Raw genomic sequence first — 21,253 nt, 5'->3', positions numbered from 1 at the left:
TTCTGGGGCCCTCTTCACTCCTTTTCTGGGGGGCTTCTCCTGGGGCATCCACTTCTTCTACACTTCCTCTCTCCTGGGACTTCCACTACTTCTACACTTCCTGTCTCCTGGGACTTCTGCTCCTTCTGATGAGGTTTAGGGGTATTGGGACCCCAAAATCACAACACACAGGTCCTGTCCGAAAGAATTTGACCCAAGCCTTCTTTCAGCCAAAGACAAGGTTTATTAGAACATCCGTCATATTGGACAGACTCTTAAGGAGTCTGAACATTAGTAAGCTATTGGCTAGATTTTAAGAATCTGAGCACCTTAATGGAGACAAGATGGACCTTATATACAGAAAGGCTGTGGGAGAGATCTAGGAGTGGCCAAGTAGTCTGGTGGGGCGGGGGAGGGAGGGGGTTGAACTGTGAGGTAATAGAATGCCAGGGACCTGGACCAGGTGGCTAAGGAAGAATGGAGCCTAGCTAGGACTAAGGGTGGGAAGTGTCCAGGGGCCATAGGGAGGTAAGAGAATGGAGGGCCGGGCTAGGTTAAGGGTAATGGAGAGTGGGCCAAGCCACAGTGAAAGGCCAGTTGATGGAATTATAGCCTCAGTCTAAAGCCAGAGATTTGGCCATGTGGGAAAGTCCAGGGTGTTTCCTTTTTGGGGTCTAGATCTCATCTTCATCATTTCTACACTTGCTCTCTCCTGGGATAAAGTCACCCTCTGCTTCTGTATTTCCCACCCGCCTGGACTTGTTTCTGGAATTCTGGGCCCACCTCAATAACCTCTGAAGCCCCAGCCTCCCCCCCTGGTGGACACTCTCGCCCTTCCGTAGGCAGCACAGAACAGGGGACCTCAGTTACTCGTGGTGGTACGGCTGCCCCAACCTCACGGCATCTTCCTGAAGATCCAGTTACATAATGCATGTGAAGGACCAGCCTTCAAACCCCATTCCAGTGCTGGTGATCATTGTTCTTTTTGTAGGAAGCCTCCACCACTTCCCTTTCCCTCCCTCCTCCCTCTTCCTGTCAGTGACCAGGTCCAGTGTCCCACCCCGTCCCCTTTTCTCCCCCAGTCCTGGTTCAGGCCTATTTCAGTCTGTCAGGCAGCACTGATTAAGCATTTGCTGTGTGTTGGAAAGTGCTAAGCTTGGAGGAGACAGAAAAAAGCAGAAGGCAGCCCCTGCCCTCAGGGAGCTTACAGTCTGGCAGGGGAGACAACATGCAGATGGTTATATGCAAAGCAAGTGATATATGGGATTCCTAGGAAATAATGAACAGAGGAAAGGCACTAGAATTGAACGGAGTTGGGGAAGGCTTCCTGAGAAGCTGGGGCTCACTGGAAAGTGGGACTTAAAGGAAGCCAGAGTGGTCAGTCAGTCGTCAGAGCAAAGCAGGGAGGGCTTCCCAGACCTGGGGGGTGCCAGAGAAAGTGCCCAGAGCCGAGACAGGGAGGGTCTTGTTTCACAGAGTATGGGTCAGGGAGTGAGGTGTCAGCAGGAGGCCAGTTAGGGAGGGCTTGCGGTGCCAAACGGCATTTTGTAGCTGTTCCAGAGACCACAGGCAGCCACAGAAGTTTATCGAGTAGGGGCGGGGCTGACGTGGTCAGACCTGAGCTGTAGGAAAATCCCTCTAGTGGCTAAGGCTGGGCTGGAGGCCCCCGGGGGCCCCCGGCAGCTCCTGCAGTGCGCCAGTGTGGGGGCTGAGGGTCTGCACCATGATGGGGGCAGCATCAGAGTAGAGGAGGGGGCGTGTGAGAGATGCTTCGGAGCTGAGAGCCAGGGTTTTCCGTCTTTCTCCTCTTTGGCTTCTCCTCCGTGTAACAGCCACCTTGAGATCCCCCAGACTGGATCTGGTGATGTCTCTGGCCCAGAGTCCTCTGTGGTATCCTTCAGGATAAAACTACACAATCCCCCACCTGATATTTAAAGCCCCCATGTACTTTTCTGGTCTTGTTTCTTATTATTTCCCAATAAGGTAATAATAAATAAATAACATATTTGTTGTTGACTCCTTTTTCTGTCGTGTCTGACCCTTGTGACCCCATTTGGGGTTTTCTTTGGCAAAGATCCTGGAGTGGTTTGCCATTTCCTTTTCCAGCTCATTTGACAGATGAGGAAACTGAGGCAAACAGGGTGAAATGACTTGTCCAAGGTCACTCAGCTAATGTCTAAACTCAGGAAAATAAGTCTTCCTAAATTCAGGCCAAGCATTCTATCCACTGCACCACCATTTATATAATTATTGTAATTTAAATTTATTTATAGTATAATAAATATACCATACAGTGTAATAAATACCTAGGTAGTGCTGTGGGTAGAGTGCTGGGCCTGGAGTTAGGAAGACATGAGTTCAAATGTGGCTGCGGACACTTCCTAGTTGTGTGGCCCTGAGCAGGTCATTTTACCTCAACTTGCCTCAGTTTCCTTATCTATGAGATGGGGATCATGATAGTACCTCTGACCCGAGTTGGCATGAGGCTGAGATGAGATAATGTTTGTGCAGTGCTCAGCACAATGCCTGGCACACAGTAGATGCTTAATAAATGCTTATTCCTTACCTTGTTTTCCCCCTGCTGCCCCTGACGCCCTCTTTGCCCTTCACACCAGCCTGCTTGCTGCCCTTCAGTTACAACGTTCCACCCCCTGTGGCCAGCACTCACACAGCTGTTCCCCCACGTCTACGGGGCACCCCCAGCGTGCCAGGCTCTCCCTTGCGGAATCACTTTACATGAGTGGAAGCTCCTTGAGGGCAGGTCTGCATCCTTTCTGCTCCTGTAGCCAGCCAGTACCCCACAGAAGGCTAATCAGTGTTTGTGGGGTTGACTAGAGGGTAGCTCCAGGGTCTGCACCCTCCCTGCTTCCTTGGACTTTCTCCTCCCCAGTTTTCCTCAGAACAGGCGTGCCAGTGACCCCGGGCCCTCTCTGGGACGTCCCGTCCGTCTGCTCACATTTTCCCCCTTTGCTTCCCAGTCCTGCGCGGCCTCTGCTCTCGGGGGGAACAGGAGCGCTCTCCCTTTAGCTTTGGATCCGCCTCCAGCTTGGCACGGTGGAAGTGGTCAGTAGAGATTTGGTGAATGAATGAATGCATGCATGAGAAGGGCCCGAGAGCTTCCGTCCTCCTGGGTAGGTCCTGTCCAGATGCTTCCTTGTGGTCCATTGAAGCAGAATGCCGTGGACCGCGTGGGCCCTGCAGAGAAGCAGGAGCTGACCGCTCCGTGCTGGACGGGCTCTCCTGGAGAATGTGCCGTGGGCAGGGCCCAGGAACCATCCCCACTTCTTCAGGTGTCTGTGGGTAAAGCCTGTCACTAGAGAGTCTATTGATTTTGGTGTCTAAGTTAGCTTAAATGCTTAGGAAAATGTGCATCGTTGAGTTCCAGGGTGAAGGAGTCTATTTTTACAGCCATGGGCAGTAATGCTACAAGTGTTAAACCCTAAAGATGGAAGAAGTTCATTCAGAATTATCTGGCGGTGCATGGCCTTGGTAGGGTGGGCCCTGGCATGCTTGCCACTTTGTAGCCAAGCCGTCATATGCGTAAGGGGTATAAACATTTAATTGCATTGTACTTATGTGTAATTTGTGTTCACGATTTTGGACGTTTTTGTACCAGTCAAAATGTTATGCAGAGGACCTGCGTGTGAGTTCTGTTTTCTGGAGCTTCTGCCTCTGAGTTATGTGACCTTCACCTCTCCCTGGCTCAGTTTCCTCATCTGTAAAGTAGGGCTCGTAATGCTTGCCCAGGCTGTCCACACGGCTTTTGTGGGGGAAGCCTTTTCTGTGGCGTTATCACGTCATCTTTAGCAGTGTCCCCTCCGAGTGTTCCCGCCCCAGGAAGCCGTGGGGGAGGCGGATCAGGAGCCAGAGGGCCCGAGTTTGCATTCCGGCTCTGCAGTATTCCGTGTGATGTTGTGCCTGTCCTCTCTCTTCTCCTCTGGGCTTGCCAGTGCGGAGGCTGTGCTGGACGCCCACTGTAAATCATGGTGCTTGGTGGCCGCCTTTTCTTCTCTGGCCTGTCACAGGATAGTTTGTTGATTGTCACGGCTTCCAGGGGAGGTAAGTGGTCATCGGTTTACAGAGAGGCTCAAGTCTGTGTCCAGGGCTTGAACCTTGTGGGAGAAACAGACGTGCACGGAACAGTCCATGTCTCCGCCTGATGCCTGGCTGAGCACTTCCCCAGAGCAGAACCTCCTGGCTCACGGGCACTAACCCAGCCCCTGCCGATGGTGCAGAGCCACGAGGGGACTCGGGGGGCACGTCGCGCATATGATTTCACAAAGGACGCGATGGCGTCCCGTCAGCTGGCCACGGCCCCCCTCGTTCAGTTCTCAGGTTAACTGGAATTAGACCCTTTTGCAGGAGAAGAAATTTGGGCTCCATTGCCTGGGGTCACACAGCTAGTAGAGGTGGGGCCAGGGACTTGAACCCAGGTCACAGAGCTGAAGGGGACCCGAGAGGTCATCTGGTCCAGTTCATTCATTTTGCAAGCCAGGAAAGTTGTGTGACTTGGATCCAGCTCGTCTTGACATGGAGTCCCAGCCTCTTCTTCCCCAGCAGCCTGTGGCCTCTGAATTTCAGGGGCTGCTCTTCTGCCTCAGCATTCCCTGTTCTTTGTAATATTCCTCTTCCCCCCAGGATGGCTGTGTTTGTACTGAATGAGCTCCCAAGAGAATGTTTCTTGTCACTTATTATCCTACCAGTTTATGCATGTTTTCCTCAAAACACCGCTGTTATTTAGGCTGAGCACCTCAGCGTTACTTCACCAAAGCAGGGAACGTTCATCCTCAAATTGAGGCCACATTTCAGCATTTCATAGAGTCACAGCACTGGAGAACTGGAATTGGTCATCTTGTCCAACCTGTACATTTATTTATATAAATTCTAACTTACTTTTTATAATGAAATTTAAAATGAAGAAAGGAGGAAGTAGTTTCTTGCCCCTCGTTAGATTTAAATAAGGCTTGAAGAATTTTTGGTGAATCTGTAACTTGCCCTTAGATCAGACGTTTGAAGGAACCCGCCTTTATTAATGAGTTTTGTGAGTAGGCCGGTTGATTGTCCTGTCGCTGACCAAGCTCCACGCCCAGCAGCTGTGAGACTGGGAGCTCCTCCCCCGTGACCGCGAAACGTTCAGCTTTATGGTGACGCAGTTTCAACAACACACTGTTATTCGTTCCAGGTCATCTTTGGCAAATCCAGCTGTTCAGAATTTTCAAAGGAAGCCTACACAGCTGTAGTGTATCATAACAGGTACCAAATTCAGATGATTTCTTTCAAAGTCCCCTCTTCCCAAGTACTTCCTCATTAACATGATTATCGAGCCTTTCCTGTGTTTTCTGTATGTTGTGCTTCATTGAGTGTGCCAAGTTCTAGAAAACTGATGTCGTGCTTGTGATTTTCTTCCTGTAGGTACGCATTGACTCTTTTTATTCCACACAGCAGATTTGAATCCCTAACTCTGGTGGCTGAGTTTTGCTGGAAGAAATAAACATTGTGCTTACTGAGTTCACTCACTCCACATTCAAGTTATCTGCCCTTAGCTGGACCTTGGATGCCCTGATCATATCTTTTATTCATCTCTAGTTAACTGCCTATCAGATATTTCATATCCATTGTGTCTAATCCCTTATAGTCTTTTTTCCCTCCAAGTGACACTGTGGTGCGTTTAAGGATAGAGTGGTGACTTTGGAGTCAGAAAGACCTGGGCTCAAACTCTGACACTTCCTAGCTGTGTGACCTTGGATAAGTCGCCTTTGTCTGCCTCAGTTTCCTCGCCTGTAAAATGGTGAAATTGGATTCATTGGCCCCCAAAGTCCCTCCCACCTCTCAGTCTGATTCCTCTCTTCCTGCCTTCCTTTGGTCCATCTCACCAGATGACCTTCTGCTTTGGGGGCTCTGAGTACAAATGGACTTTCCTAAAATCTTCCTTTTGACACCAGCATTTTCCCTGTTGTCAGCCCACCTCATGTCCCCAAGAAGAACATGCCCTGCAGTTCTCAGTGTGGCCTTGATGACTTCTAGACTCTTCCAGCTCCCGTGTTCTGTGACGGTGCCTTTTCCCGTCTATAGAAACCCTTTCAAGACGTCGTCCCCTCGGCTCTCCTTTGGACTCAGACTTGCTCTTCCTTCTTCCTGCTGCTCCTTCTCAGAGCTCAGGTCTTCCCTTTCACATCCAGACACAAAGCACAGAAAGAAGGCACCTGCCCTGTCTGTCCCCAGAGCCACAGTCCTTCCTCATCAAACCCTGCCTCTTCTTTTCTGACCCCTCCATCACTCTGCTTTCCTGGGTTAGCATCTCCTTGCCTGCTAAAAATGGGTTTGGCTTCAGCTTCTGTCCTCATGCTCCTTCCGATCATTTTCTTAGGGGCCAGTGCTAACCCCTACCTGTCTTCTGCCTTGCCATGCCAAGGGGCCACCTGTCTCTCAGACATCTTAATGGCCAGTAGATGCATTTACGTGGCGCTTCCAGGTTTTCAGAGCACTTCACAAATAGTAAATATTGATTAAGCACCCGCTATGTGCCAGGCACTGAGCTAAGATCTGGAGATACAAAGAGAGGCAAAAGACATTCCCTGCCTTTGAGGAGCTTACGGTCTAATGGGGGAGATTGTATGTGCAAGTAACAGGGTAGAAACAAGCTGTAGACAGAATAAACTGGAAATAGTCAGCAAAAGGAAGGCACCAGGGAGCACTAAGGGAGATTGGGAAGGGCTTCCTGTAAAAAGCGGGATTTCATTTGGCCCTCACAGCAACTCTGGGAGGTAGGTGCTAGTATCATCCCTTTTTGACAGATGAGGAAACTGAGGCAGCCAGAGTGACTTAGCCAAGGTGTCTGAGGCAAGATTTGAACTCAAGGTGAGCACTCTAACAATTGAACCACCGAGCCATTGCCTGTGTGTCCTGGCAGCCCTTGCGATGCAGACTGTCCCAAAGCATCCTCATTCTATGTCTGTGCCAGCAGATCTCTCTCTGACTTCCTGGTTTCCATTTGTTTTACTTTCCTGCCACCACTTACTTTGGGGTCATCCATGTTTCCTTTCTCCCCCACCTCCTTTATTCATGGGCAGAAGGATCCAGTCTGTCCCACCCCCTTTCTCGTCCCATGGCCAGCATCCCAACTCAGGCCTTCATTGTCTCTTGTCTAGAGTAACCCTTACGAGAGGCTCTGGAGCAGTGTCCTGCACACAGCTGCTTTCTACTTGGTGCCTCCACTGTGCTGTGATCAGACTGATCTTTCCAAAGTACAGTGCTCATACCTGCCCAGGATCCCTAGCCGGACTCCTCTGGTCCCTACTGTGCCCTTCCAGCCTTCTCTCCTGTTTCTTCCCTCTGTGTCTCACATGTCTCAGCTGAAGTGAACCATGTCTTGGTTCTGCTTTCAAGCAGGCGTTGGGCTTTCCTGCCTCCACCTGTTTGCTTAAGCTGTTTCTCCTGCCCAAATTAACCACCTCTATGTGTCAGAATTCTACCTGTACACACAGGCCCATCTCAGAGACCACACATTCATTCCTGATTGGCCCTAGCAAGAAATAGTCTTCCCTTCTCTGAACCCTTATAACCTGCCTTAATTATGACACTTACCCTCGTTAGCCTTCTGTTTGAGTTCTCAGTCTCTGTGTCTGGGGGTGTGTAAGGAAAAAGACGTGCGTGAGGACGGACAGAAGGCCAGCAAATTGTGTGGTTAGCGGAGGGAGGAGAGGGCAGGAGCAAGGACAGAAACCAGACTGTAAGATGAAGACGTATAGGCAGCAGGCACAGACGCTGTTTTCAGGACGATTTTTCTATAAAGAGAATGAGATGGATGAAATGGTAAATTGAGAGGTGTAAGAAGGTCAAGGGAGAGCTTCATTAGAATTGAGCTTGTTTGTAAGCATGGGAAGGAGACAGCAGAGGGAGCAATTGAATATCTACGAGAGGAGATGATTGGGACAAAGTCTTGGAAATGGGATCCAGACTCTAGCTTTAGGGCTGCCCTGCAGCAAGAATGGTGGGCTGTCCTCTAGGGGAGCAGGTGTGCAGGATGCTACTGCTCCAGGTGACCTCTGGGCAGTGAGGTATGAGGGCTGCTGATACATGTCGGGTCCAGAGCGAGAGTAGGGTGGAAAAGAGAGGAAGAGGTCTGGAACCTTGTGGGGAGTGATGGAGGGAGGAGACAAATGGGTAGAACAGAAGGACTCATAAGGCGAGGCCTGGTTCTGTGGCTGTTACCTAGTGGGTGCTTCATAAGTAAGCCTTTGTTGACATGAATTGAAAGATTGCCAAGCCAGGACAGGGAGGGTTGGCCGATGTGAAGTTGTAGATTTGTGGCAGGTATACTCAGTTTGAATACATGACCATTTTCCATGAATGCTTAGCAGTTTGGGAGCTGGAGTGGAGGAAGTGAAGCAGGAGGGTTATCTGGACTGGAGAAATGCCAGTGTGGAAATGAAGGATGACCTAAGCCAGCGAGGACTTTTAGGGTGGTGGCCAGTGAATTGCTCAAGCACATTCCTTCCCAGGGCAGCTTTAGTATGGAAGCACCCGAAGCCAGTGGGGGACCAAGACATGGCAGAATGAGGGCAAGTAGATGCTCCTGTGTGGGGGCCAATGGGCATTGGTCAGTTCGGACCAGAAGTCTTACTTGAGTCCTTAGTAGCCTCAGTTTGATTGTGTGTAACCCTTGAGTGAAAGAGTGAAATGATGATGGACCTTAGGCCCGTGGTGTTCAGGATCAGCTCCAGACTCAAGTCTTAAGTGTCGTGGAGGTCAACAAGGCTTTCTTCAAAGACATCCCAAGCTGCCACTCACAGACACAGAATCCTGGGCCAGTCACTGTAGGGGCTTAGCAGGAATCTCTGATTACCACAGCACCTGAGAACAGGGCTGAACTGGAAGGCCCGCAGAGCGGTTGGGTTTGTTTTCTTTTAACTGGCCATTGTAGAAGGAAGAGTTAGTTTACAATAATCGCAGGAAGCCATTTGTGTCACAGATCCAAGGGTGATGATGCTTTTTATCTTGCGAAAGAAGAGAAGGGGACACAGTGAATATGCAGCACACCTCGCCCCATTGCTTCTTTTCCCCTCTTTCTGAAAGGACGATTGAGGAATAATTTTAAATTGCAGTGTTCTGTTTGTTTTAATTTTCAGAAGGCTAAAGCGCTGTAGAAATAAAATTTAGGAATGAAATATATGCTTATGAGAAAGTGTCTTTCCTTTTGTGTCCTTTGTGTTGAGATCAGCGTATCAATATAAGTATTGTTATAAACTATGTGAATAACCAGGAGTGACTTTAAAATAGACAGTGTGTTTGTGCTGTATCACTGACTTTCAACCAATGTTTCTTTGTTTTTCTGTTAAGATCCCCAGATTTCCATGAAGAAATTAAAGTGAAACTTCCCGCCACCTTAACCGACCACCACCACCTGCTTTTTACCTTCTATCATGTGAGCTGTCAGCAGAAACAAAACACTCCCCTCGAGACTCCAGTCGGCTACACGGTAAGCGTGTTTTATGCCATAGTTATTGACAAGGGGAAAGTGTTATACATTGATAATTATAAAATTTAAGCTATTACTGGATGTAAATACTATGGTTCTAATAATTACTGTTTTTTAAAAGAAAAAAAATTCTTTTCTGCATGGTCATGAGTCTTCTTATAACTATAACCTACCGTATCCTAGGGTCCTGCACCAGGAGCCAACTTAGAACCATCATTTTGGTTTTTCATTAACTAAAGAGCATTTGGGATCAGACTAAGACAGACCTTCTTTGTACCAGATAATGTTCTATCATGAATAGGGTCTTTTCTAATATAGACCGATACTTAAGGTGATGTTCCTTTTTCTTTAAAGTGGATACCAATGCTTCAGAATGGACGACTGAAGACTGGTCAGTTCTGCTTGCCCGTCTCCCTGGAAAAGCCACCACAGGCTTATTCGGTGCTCTCTCCTGAGGTCAGTATCTCTTATGTTGACATTCTAGAGAAATTTAGGAAGAAGTAAAAATCCACAGAAAATATGGGGGGAAATTCTGTTTGGCTGGTTTACTGAGATGGGTCCTGTTCTGAAACAAAATGATATTTTACTCATTTGAGGGCATGTGATTTAATTTGCATGCATACCCCCTCTGCCGCTAGGGAGGACAGCCTTTCCATCCTTCCTGGGCAGATGCTCTCAGGGAGTTTCTGTGGCCAGAATGCATAGACCCTTTACCTCTGCAATGCACTTTTCAGCTCTGAGCTGGGCTGCTGAGGGGAGGCCCATCCTCCGCCCTTCAGTTTGTCCTGGAAGCATTCGCGAGAGACAGACCTGCCGCAGCTTTGCTCCGGCTCACCTGCAAGGGCCACGGGCTGGCTCCATGCCTCTAGACATAGATTGTGGACAGTCTATGAAAACTCCAGCTCGAGACAACTGTAAAAAATTATTTACTCCAGGCTTCCTTCCGGTTCCACATAAAACCAGGAAGGACCAAGGAGCTAGAAGCTCAGTTGGGACAAACCCCGTTCATCAGTGATTGATCCAAAATTGAATGAAATCATTACGAAAATATGTAACAATAAAACAGTCATTCGCAGAAGTCTAATTTCCAGGGAATGCCCCTTTGCAGGAAGTGAGTTTATAGCCTCCTTTTCCCTTAGACCCGAGCTTCTCATCTAACACGTCCTTCATCACTAGAGCCTTCAATACAAAACATATTGTTAAGGAGCTTCTCACATATTTCACGACCACATCAGGCAGGGCTAAAGCAGCTGTAGGAAGGGAGGCTGTGTGCTGGAAGGACCGATCCTGCCGGTCAGCAGCAAGTCTGGAGGCCTTGGCCTGGCTCCTCCTCACTCAAATGACAGGATGGATCATTGCCCGCTTCTGATCTACGAGCTTCGTTTTCACAAACTCCTCAAGAGGAAAGGGAGTCAGTTGGCAAAGTGGATTTAAGCCTATCTTGTGGAAATTTTATTTTGATATGTTTTGTTTTCATTTCCTTTTCCCTCATTCTCTACCCAGTGGTACCCATTGTTATAAAGAATAAAAAAAGGAAAAAAAAGTTCAGCAGAACTGAATCCATCATCCAGTTGTGACAGTGTGTGCTTCCCACCTCTGCCGTGAAGGGAAAGAGGTTCGTCTTTCCTCATCTGTAGAACGGGCACAGTCATAGCCCCTGCCTTCCAGGGTTGTTGTGAGGACCCAGTGAGATAATGTTTGTAAATTGCTCAGCACAGTGCCCAGCACACAAGCAGGCACTTAATAGGCGCTCGTCTCCTTTCTTACTTTTCTCCCGGGGTGGGCGTGGCCACTGCTCTGCGTTTCCTTACATGCCCCTTCTGGCTCTACGTGCTTCTGAGAGGCTTTCCTTGTTCCTCTGCGTTCTTCTGTTCCATTACTGGCCCTCCCGTAGTTGGATGAGCCAAGGCTGCATTAGTGCTCCGCTGTCCCAGACGGCGCAGGAGCTCCGGCTTCTGTCTCGGATGGCTCTGCAGGGTGGCCGAGCACCTCGGCATTTCTGACATTCGAGACACCTTGTTCACACGATTCCAAACTTTTCAGGAAAGTGTGGATCATCTTTACACAGTCCTCCCAACATCGAGGATTTCCATTCTTTGATGTGTTTGTCCATTTTCTGGGGTGGGGTAAAACCACAGAGTTTCAAGTGTTAAGAATCCAAGTGTATCTTAAACTAAAAGAACAACAAAATGAAATAATAAGGATGATGATGGTGGGAGTTAGTATTATCTCATTTTATCCCCATCAGAACCCCGAGAGGGAGGTGTTATTATCCCCATTTTACAGATGAGGAAACTGAGGCAGAAGGCAGTTAAATGACTTCCCCAGGGTTACACAGAGTCTGAGATCAGATGTCAGCTTAGATCTTTCTGACTCCAGGTCCAGTGCATTGTCCACTGTGCCACAAAGTTGCCTCTAGTCACTGCCTGTGGTGAAATCCTAGCACCCGGTGAAGATCTTGGTAAGGATGTATACATTCTCATTGGGAGCTTGGAGTATTGGGCACGCTGTCAGACTTGGCTGATGCATTAGTTGATTTTGCTGACTGTTTTTCTTTGTTATAAGAGAAGTCCTGGAAGCAGGGAGTGAGGCCCAGGGAAAGGCTATATTTAAAAAGGCCATGAAAGCAAAAAATATCAATGAAATCTACAAAAGTACTTTTAAATAAAAAATTTAAGCATATCTCAAGATAAATGCCATCTGTGTTAAAGTATAGAAATTACATATAACACATTCAGACATACTAAGAAGATCGATGGGTTTTCTGCATACTTTAAATGCTTGCTGTCTATGAAAATGAAAACTCAGCTTGCTGAGTCCTCTGAAGCATAGAACAAGATTTAAAGAAGTACAGTCATGATACCCGTGCGGTCGATTTTGTCCTCTTTCGGTAGTCCTGGGTCTGCGCTGACTTACACTTGGGCATCACCTTGCCGCCTGAATAGAGCCCTCTTCGTGTCCTCAGGGCTGGGGGTCGCTGCAGACATCCTGGTTTTGGGATCGTTGGGGTGGCTCGGCCTGCTTGGCGGCCAGGGCCTTGGCGTCCTTCCCAGCTGCCTGTTTCCCTTTAGAGATGAGCCCGTCATTTCAGCTGCTGCTTCGCTTCCGGGGTCTTTCTCCCATCAGAAGGGCAGGCACCAAGCAAGTCACTCCCACTCTGTTTGTCAAGTATTTTTCTAAACAGAAAAATGCCCTTGTGGCGACCAGCTGATAGGCCAGTACTCTCCTAACTCTTTTCTTCCCCCCCTGATCTGGTGACTTAGATCATTCACCCAGCATTTATTAAGTGCTCTCTGGGTACCAGGAACTGTGGTAAGTGCTGGGAATATGGAAAAGAGGTGAGAACAGTCGTTGCCCTGAGGGAGCCCCCGTTCTGGTGGGGCCACGACATGAGAAAGACTGGGATGGGTGATGGGGCAGACGAGGCCCCTTGCCAAGGCTTCATTTTAGCTGGAGCTTGAGGGAGGCCCCGGGGCAGGGGAAGAGAGAGGGGGATGGCCAGTGAAAAGGCACGTGGTAGAGAGATGGAGTGCTGCACTGCGGATTGTGGATTTTGCGCAGACTGGGCTCTTTGTTAACAGATGTTGTTCAAGTGGAACATGTTTTAACCGAGCTGAGGATCGCTCTGTTTCCCTCATCACAGGTGCCTCTTCCGGGAATGAAGTGGGTGGATAACCACAAGGGTGTTTTTAATGTGGAAGTCATTGCTGTATCTTCTATTCATACCCAGGTAAGTGTGCAGTGAATCTGTGATCGGATCTCATCTGTGTCATTACAAGACTCGTTGATGATGAGATTTCACGAAAGGATTCTGTGTAAAGAAGTACATCTCTTAAAGGGCTCTGGTTATGGGCTGTATTTGATTGGCTGAGGTTTCTGCTGGGACATTTCTTACTGATTTTGTTCTGTCCCATGTGCTGACATTTGTTACTGATCCCGAGTTTGAATGACCTGATTGACATAGGATTGTGGAAGCGGGTGGTATTCTGATTCGGTTGGACAGCAGAAGCAAACATTACCATAATTCAGTCCTATGGTTCCTTCCAGTAGACCTGGACATGCCACAAAATTTGGGTTGGTGTGCTAGATTTGTGACCCTGGACAAGGCCCCAACCCTGTCAGTGGCTCGGGGAATTAACTTGTTAAGATTGCAAGTTGTAGAATTTGAATCTGCCTTGGTAGAGAGAGCACGTCACTGGCACTGATGAATTCATGGATCTGGTTTAAAAAACAACTTTGTATCTCTGGTACTGTCAAGATACTATTATGAAAATAACGCACCCCTTGGAAAGAAACTCTTTTATAAAGAAGAAAGTAATACTTTAACAAAATTATTGACCTAGATTATGTAAGGGCAGCCAAGTGGCACCATGCTAAGTGCACTGGGCTTGGAATCAGAAAGACTCATCGTCATGAGTTCAAATCCAGCCTCAGACACTTACTTGCTGTGTGACCCTGAACAAGTCACTTCACTCTGTCTGCCTCAGTTTCCTCATCTATAAAATAAACTGGAGAAGGAAATGGCCAACCACTCCGTCGTCTTTGCCAAGAAAACCTCAAATGCAGTCCTGAAGAATCAGGTGCGACTGAGCAGCAGCAGAAGATCATATAAAATAGTATTGGTTTGCCTCATGCACTGGACAGAAATGCTTTCCCAGATAGCGTCTCTTTTGTAGTATACACATGATCTATAAGCAGAACTGAGAATTCTGGTCAATTCTCCCAGCATCTTCAAAGTGCCGTGATAGGTTCTAGGAATGCGAGAACTGAAAAGAAGGTAGCCCATGCCCTCAAGGAGCTTACAGTTTAATGAGGAGAAAGATTGTGAACTGGGATAAGCCAATTAAAATGCATACAAAATAAATTAAAAGTCCCTTGGGGCTAGGAAGAGCTAACAGTTCAAGGGATCAGCACATGAGCTGGGGATTCCCAGAGTTCAAAGGGGGAGCTAGGAGGAGAGCATTCCAGCCTTCCAATGCCACCTGCCTGTGTGAAAGTGTGGAGGTGAGAGATGGAATAGAATTCAGAGGGAGCGGATCAGACCAGGAGTGTGAGGCAAGGGGGGGCCATTGTGGCTTTTCTCCCAAGGAGGCATGATGCAGTCATTCCTGTGACTGGAGAACATCAGGTTGGCAGCTCCATGGAGGGTGGAGGATGGACTGGTTCACAATTTCTTCTCCTCCCCAGCTCCAGCCGTCATACTTGGGGACTTCAACACACACAGTGACTTTCCCTCAACCTGCTCGCCTCCCACTCTACTCTTCAGCCCCTCCTCAGCCACACACAAAGGTGGTCACCCTCTTGATCTTGCCATCCCCCATAAATGTACCACGTCCGTGTTCAAGAATTCTGAGATCTCCTCCTCTATTGGCCTTTTATCTCTTCCTCAGTCTTCTCTTACGTACCTCTACTCCTCAGCCATGTTGTGGCCCCGCTCTCTAGGGCCCTCAGTCCTTTCCCAGGTCATCTCCCCTCTCCTAGTTGTTTACCCTCTGCCTGTGCAGGTGACCCCTTCCATCCTGTCTCCTGCAGCAGACTGCCCTGCCCCTGTCCTTCCTGTACGTTGACTTCTCCTCGGTCTCTCCCTCTCCAGTGCCTCCGTCCCTACTGCCTGCAAACATGCTCTTGTCTCCCCATCCTCAAAAAAACGCTCCTTTGATCCTTCCATCCGTGCAAAGTGTCATCCCAGTTCTCTGCTGTCCTTTGTGGTTGAACCCTTGAGAAGGCCATCTACACTAGGTGCCTCATTTCCTCACCTCTTATAATCTGATTTCCACTGGAACTGCTCTCTCCAGAGTTCCCAGGGATCTCTTATTTGCCAAATCCGGTGGCCTTTCCTCAGTCTTCCTTCTCTGTGGCCTCTGGCACTATCACCTCTCCTCCTGGATCTTCTCTTCTCTCTAGGGTTTCAGGACATGACTCTCCTGGTTCTCCTCCCACCTCTCTGGCTGCTCCTCCTCTGTCTCCTTTGCTAGATTCTCCTCCAGATCGCGCCTCTAACCAGATGTGTCCCTCGGAGTTCTGTCCCAGGCCCTCTTCTCCTCTCCTTCTATACTACTTCACTTGAGGAGCTCATCAGTTCCCAGGGATTTAATGACCATTTCCATGCTGAAGAGTCACAGATCTACCTGTCCTGCCCTAATCTCTCATCTCCAACTGCCTTTCAGAATTTCCAACTAGATATCCTGTAGACATCTTAAATTTAACACTTGTAAAACTAAACTCATTAACCCTCCCCTCCCACTCTCCCTACTATTGTCTTCTCACTAATTTTGACCCCTCGTATCCAGTCTGTTGCTGAGGCCTATGGATTTCACCTCTGCAGCATTTCTCAACTACATAGACCCCCTTCTCTCCTCTGACACTGCCCCCACCTCGTATTGTCAGCTACCTTTCAGAAGCTTAAACTAAACTTGTGCCAAAGTGACCTCTCGCCCACTCCTCCCTTCCTTCCCGAGGGCTCTGACTCAGCCTTCCGAGTACACAGTCTGAAACCCCAGGGAGGGGTCAGCAAAGGCGCTCTGGGAGGCCAGAGTGCCGGTCACCTGCCACTGTTGTGTTCTCTCTTCTAGGACCCTTACCTGGACAAGTTCTTTGCTCTGGTTAACGCCCTGGATGAGCACATGTTCCCAGTCCGCATAGGAGACATGAGGATCATGGAAAATAACTTGGAAAATGAATTGAAGAGCAGTATTTCAGCTTTGAATTCCTCTCAGTTGGAGCCAGTGGTGCGGTTTCTTCACCTGCTGCTTGATAAGCTGATTCTTCTTGTTGTGCGGCCGCCTGTCATTGCTGGCCAGATAGGTAACATGCCCCGGGGTGCACAGGCAGCCGAGGACAGAGCTGCGGCCCTCCCTCGGGGGAAACCAAGTTATTCTGGGTTGGGGCTGGGGGAGTAGGATGTGTGGACAAGTAATTCTAATACAGAGTAATACAGGGTAAGTGCGCAAGAAGGTGCTCTCTGAGGCTTGGGGGGAAGAATTTTGTTGATCAGACACCAGGAGAGTGCGTATGAAAGATGGGCTTTTCCTTCGCGCTTTAAAGATGAGAGAGGTCTGAACGGGCAAAGAGGCAAAGGGAGGACATTCTGGGACTGAGAGAATAGAACATGCCGAGAGACCAGAAAGTCCAGGGCGTGTTCAGCAAGTTAACTGGAGTATTTTGAAATGAGGCTGGAAGGACAGGGTCAGAGAGTGGCGTTAATGAATGCTGATCAACTGACTGTGGTGGTCGCGGTGTGAGGAGACAGAAGGTGAGGGATGCAAGGGGCATTGTGGAGAGAGAAGTGGTAGCTGGTTGGCTGTGTGGAGTGAGGAGTTGGAGAGGATGCCAGTGTTACAAGTCCAAGAGACTGGAAGAATGGGGCAGCCCAGGGCAGAAATGAAGAAGGTTCTTGGAGGGTGAAGCCCATGAGTCCTGTCCTGAACAGGCTGCATTTGGGCTGTGTCCAGGACGTCTGGCTTGAAATGTCCAGTGGGCAGTTAGTGGTGTGGGAGTGGTATTGAGGAGATCACGAGGCTGCCTAGAGATGATAATTAACTGTATGGGAACTGATGAGATCCCCAAGAGAGAGCAGAGAGAGAGAGAGAGAGAGGAGGTCCAGGGAACAGCCTTATCTACAGTGTGAGTAATGACCCAGCAAAGGTGACTGAAAAGGAGAGGAGGTGTCAGAGAGATGGACCGAGGAAGAGAGTTAGGAAAGCCCAGTGGAGAGGATGATCAGCAGTGTCACATGCAACGGAGAGGCTGGTAAGTCAAGGTAGCAGGCGTTACTGAGTGCCACTGTATGCCAGGCACCATGTCAGATGCTGCCTTTGAGAATCTCCCAATCTAACGAGACACTCAGGATGTGAGAGTGATGCAGGTGATGTGTGGCACCGAGTGCTGGACCCATCAGAGATTTATCCCCTCCAAGCTAAACATTCAAATTCAATAAAAGCAGTGGCCCAAGGCAAGACAACTACCGGAAGATTTAATGTCAGCAGAGTAGAGTGCTTCTCTAAGCGGGAAAACTGAGCCAGCACGGAATTGGAGCAGAAAAGGAGTGGGCAGCTTTCGGAGATTGGGTGCGCAGCGCTGCATTTACTCTTCTGGGCCAGAATCCTGGCAAACATCAAGACTGGTTTGACGAAAATATGGGGAAATTCAGAAGCTGCTAAATGAAAAATGAGAACACCACAAGGCTTACCAACAGGATAGTTTATCCGTCTCTAAGAAGGCAGCATTTAACTCCATCAAAAGTAAATTGCAAACAGGGGCAGGTAGGTGATGCAATGGATAGAGCTCCGGCCTTGGAGTCAGAAAGACCTGAGTTCAAATCTAGCTTTAGATGCTTGACGCTTATTAGCTGTGTGACCCTGGGCAAGTCACTTAACCCTGATTGCCTCACCAAAAAGCCCCCCCCCAAAAAAAAAAAGTACTAGCAAAGCTTAAAGAGATGTAGGACTCTTGGCTCAGCAGGAAGGCAGATGAAATTCGGTTTTGTACTCATAGTAACAATCCAAAGCGCTTTTATGTTGCCCTGAAGGCTATTTATCGGCCAGAGACCTGTGGTGCATCTCAGCTACTCAATTATGGTGTAGCCACATTGAGTAGAGATGATGGACATGATCCTGGGGAGATGGGCTGGACGCTTTCATGGTGTACTCAGAAGACCATCATCAGTCAATGCTGAAGCCCTCGACCGCTTTCCTCACGTTGAAGTCAGTCCCTCTCTAGCCGAACTTCCCACTGAAGAAGAGGTTTTGAATGCCGTTAGGCACCTCTCATGTGGCAAAGTGCCTGGTGCTGATTCTGTTCCAGCTGAGATTTACAAGGCGGGGCTGCACTGCTCATACAGAAGCCGGCTGAAATGTTCCAGGTTATATGACAAGAGGTTATCCCCTAGGAGTTCAAGGATGCCTCCATTGTCCATCTCTATAAAGGTAAAGCAGGTAGATTGTTTTATGACAATTGCAGAGGCGTCTTTCTCTTAAGTCATTGCTGGCAAGATTCTTGCCAGAGTCCTTCTTAATAGGCTGATCCTTCATCTGAAAGATGGTCATCTACCTGAGAGCCAGTGTGGCTTCAGAAAGGGCCAAGGAACGGTAGATATGGTGTCTGCTGCCCGACAACTCCAGGAGAAATGCCAGGAGCAGAACAGAGGCCTGTGCACAATGTTTGTAGATCTGACCCAGGCCTCTGATGCTGTCAGTCTCAAGGTCTTGTGGAAAATTGTGTCAAAATTCGGTTGCCCAGAGAAGTTCCTCAGCATTGGACATCGGTTCCATGACAGCGTTCTGGATAATGGACGACACTCTGAAGTGAAGCAAGGTCGTGTGCTTGCTCCCATGTTTTTCGGCATGATGTTTTCAGCAGCGTGGTCAGACTCCTTCAACGAGGATGAAGACAGCATCAAGGTCAGTTACCGCACCGATGGTATATTATTTAACTTGAAAAGGCTACAAGCCAAGACTAATGTGCAGGGTCTACAGAGCCATTGTGCTGACCTCCTTGTTGTATGCCTGTGAAACCTGGGCAGTCTACCAGCACCATGCCAGGAAACAGAATAGCTTCTATTTGGCTTGTCCTAGAAGGATTGTGAAGATCACCTGGCAGGCTAAGATACCAGACCCTGAGGTCCTTTCTCGAACTAAACTGCCAGGCCGTCAAACTCTGCTTCAGAGAGTGCAGCTCCAGTGGGCTGGCCACACTGTGTGGATGCCCCAAAGTATGCTTGCCTTAAAGACTGTTTTACGGAGAACTCACACGGAGGTCAGAAGAAGCTCTACAAGGACACTCTCCAGGTTTGTCTAAAGAACTTTGGAATCGATTGTGAGATGTGGGAGGCACTGGCACAGGACCACCCAGCGTGGTGCATCCTCATCAGAGAAGGCACTGTTTGATCAGTGAAACAGAATTGCGGTAGCTCAAAAGAAACATGAGATGCACAGATTTAGAGACCTCTCCCCTCCGGATGCTCACATGGCTTATTATTGTCCACTCCCGACCTGTGGGAGAGCCTCCCGAGCTCACGTCGGTCTGACCAGCCGCAGTCGAACACACTCATTGCACCTTCACCCCAAAAGGACAATGTCACTTTGATCCTCTTCAAGAGTGAAGGACAAGCAAACAACGGTCCAGTGGGGGAGAGAATGTGCAAGTGTCTATGTAGAAACGGAGTATGTGGGAGAGAAATGGGAGGGGTTCTCAGGGGAAGGCCAGGAGGCTTCTAGGCATGAGGGCATGAATGAAGAATCAGAAAGGACCACTCGGTCTGGCCATTTAGAGGTGGTCCAGCACCTTTAGAGAGAGCAGATTCAGCCAAGCGATGAAGTGAGAAGCCCGATTGCCAAGGGTGGAGGAGTAGATGGGAGGAATGGGAGTGGAGACAAGGGAAGGCAGCCTTCTCCAGTCTGGCTGAGAAAGAGAAGAGAGATTTAGAGGGACTGGTAGGACCTGGCGAGCATCTCTTAAGGATTAAGGAGACTTGGGCATGTTGGAAAGACTGCTGAGTAGTGCAGTGGCAAGAACACTTGATTTGGAATTGGGAGGCCCTGAGTTCAAATCCTGTCAGGCACTTCCTCGTTGGATGACCTTGGGTAAGTCACTTAACCACTGTCTGCCTCAGTTTCCTCACGTGTAAGAGGCAGTTAATAGCAGCATGTAATTCAGGTAACCGATGGGAAGTGCTTCACCAACCTTAAAGCACTGTGTGAGTGCCAGCTGTTGTTGAAGGAGGGCCTTGTTTGGGTATCAGTTGAACTCGCTGGCTTTTGAGAGTCTTTCCAGTTCTGAGATTCTGTGACTGTTTTGCAGTTAATTTTTCCTCACGGTGAGTTCTGAGACTTGAGTCTTGATGAAGTTTTTCAGTATTCTCTTTTACATGAAGCAGGTGCTCTGTGTTCAGAGACCCAGGAAGGACGCCTCTGGTATCTGTGAGCATGGAAACCTATTGATCGTGAGCTCCTGCAGGGCAGGGATTGGCTCTTTGCCTCTTCTTGTATCCCCAGTGCTTAGCCCTGTGCCTGGCACACAGTAGGTGCTTAATAAAGGCTTGATGACTGGACTGTCCATGCCCACTGGGGCAGCGTAGTTTGATGAGCAAGTCAGGACGGCAGGCTTAGAAAAAGCCTCATGCCTGTCATTGCCTTTAACATCAGGATTTCCTCTCTGGCACCCCCGCCCTCCTAGAGGCAGAGAGGGCAGAGGTGCTGCCCAAATAACGTGAAGCTTTCCTCCTTGTCTTCTCAAGTGAACCTTGGACAGGCATCTTTCGAAGCCATGGCTTCCATAGTCAATCGACTGCACAAAAGCTTGGAAGGGAGTCAGGACCAGCACGGCCGAAACGGCCTTCTGACGTCATATGTTTATTATGTTTTTCGCCTGCCCAACACCCGTCCCAGCTCGCCATCACCAGGTACTTGATTCTTTGATGCTAGCGGCGGGCCGAGCTGGTGTGATTCGCGGCTGGTCTCCTGGGGCGGGTGGGAAGCCTGCATGACATCTGGGAGGGTGGACAGTGGGCGGTGCGCCTCACTAGCCATGCCAGGACTCCTCACCTGGGATTCTTGTCTCACTCTTGGCAAACAAGGCCAAGCACAACCTGATGCTGGACCGGAGAGGTCCGTTTGCTTACTTGGTTCTGATCAGACTGTTTGAATTTTTTGTTTGCCTTTAACTAAAGATACTTATATTTGTAAGAAAAGAAAAGGTTTGGTTGTTGTCTGGGGTGGTGTGATCTCCTGCAGGTCAGAGACAGCCACCCAGAACAGCCCTTGAGGGACTGCCTGCAGTGTGAGGGTCGAGCCCCAAGTT

At 48.9% G+C, this 21,253-nt stretch overlaps 1 protein-coding gene across 10 annotated transcripts in view; it reads left to right on the top strand.

The window, feature by feature from the left end:
- The window catches only part of DOCK7 (dedicator of cytokinesis 7), a 174,056-nt gene that overhangs the window by 95,850 nt on the left and 56,953 nt on the right, over positions 1-21,253 (top strand). For 9 of the 10 annotated variants that reach the window (XM_020993043.2, XM_020993042.2, XM_020993040.2 and 6 more), the window contains exons 16-21: positions 5,162-5,232; positions 9,319-9,457; positions 9,812-9,913; positions 13,101-13,187; positions 16,030-16,261; positions 20,691-20,855. In XM_020993043.2, coding sequence (XP_020848702.1) covers positions 5,162-5,232; positions 9,319-9,457; positions 9,812-9,913; positions 13,101-13,187; positions 16,030-16,261; positions 20,691-20,855 — 796 coding nt within the window. Of the gene's footprint in view, positions 1-5,161; positions 5,233-9,318; positions 9,458-9,811; positions 9,914-13,100; positions 13,188-16,029; positions 16,262-20,690; positions 20,856-21,253 lie in introns of those variants that run through there. The other variant, XM_020993046.2, reaches the window with a different exon arrangement.

The sequence above is a fragment of the Phascolarctos cinereus genome, unplaced genomic scaffold (genome assembly GCF_003287225.1).
Source record: "Phascolarctos cinereus isolate Bilbo 61053 unplaced genomic scaffold, phaCin_HiC Scaffold_5;HRSCAF=322, whole genome shotgun sequence".
In the NCBI taxonomy this organism is placed as follows: Eukaryota; Metazoa; Chordata; class Mammalia; order Diprotodontia; family Phascolarctidae; genus Phascolarctos; species Phascolarctos cinereus.
The sequence above is the reverse complement of the archived record's forward strand: the minus strand, read 5'-3'. Positions and strand labels throughout refer to the sequence as shown.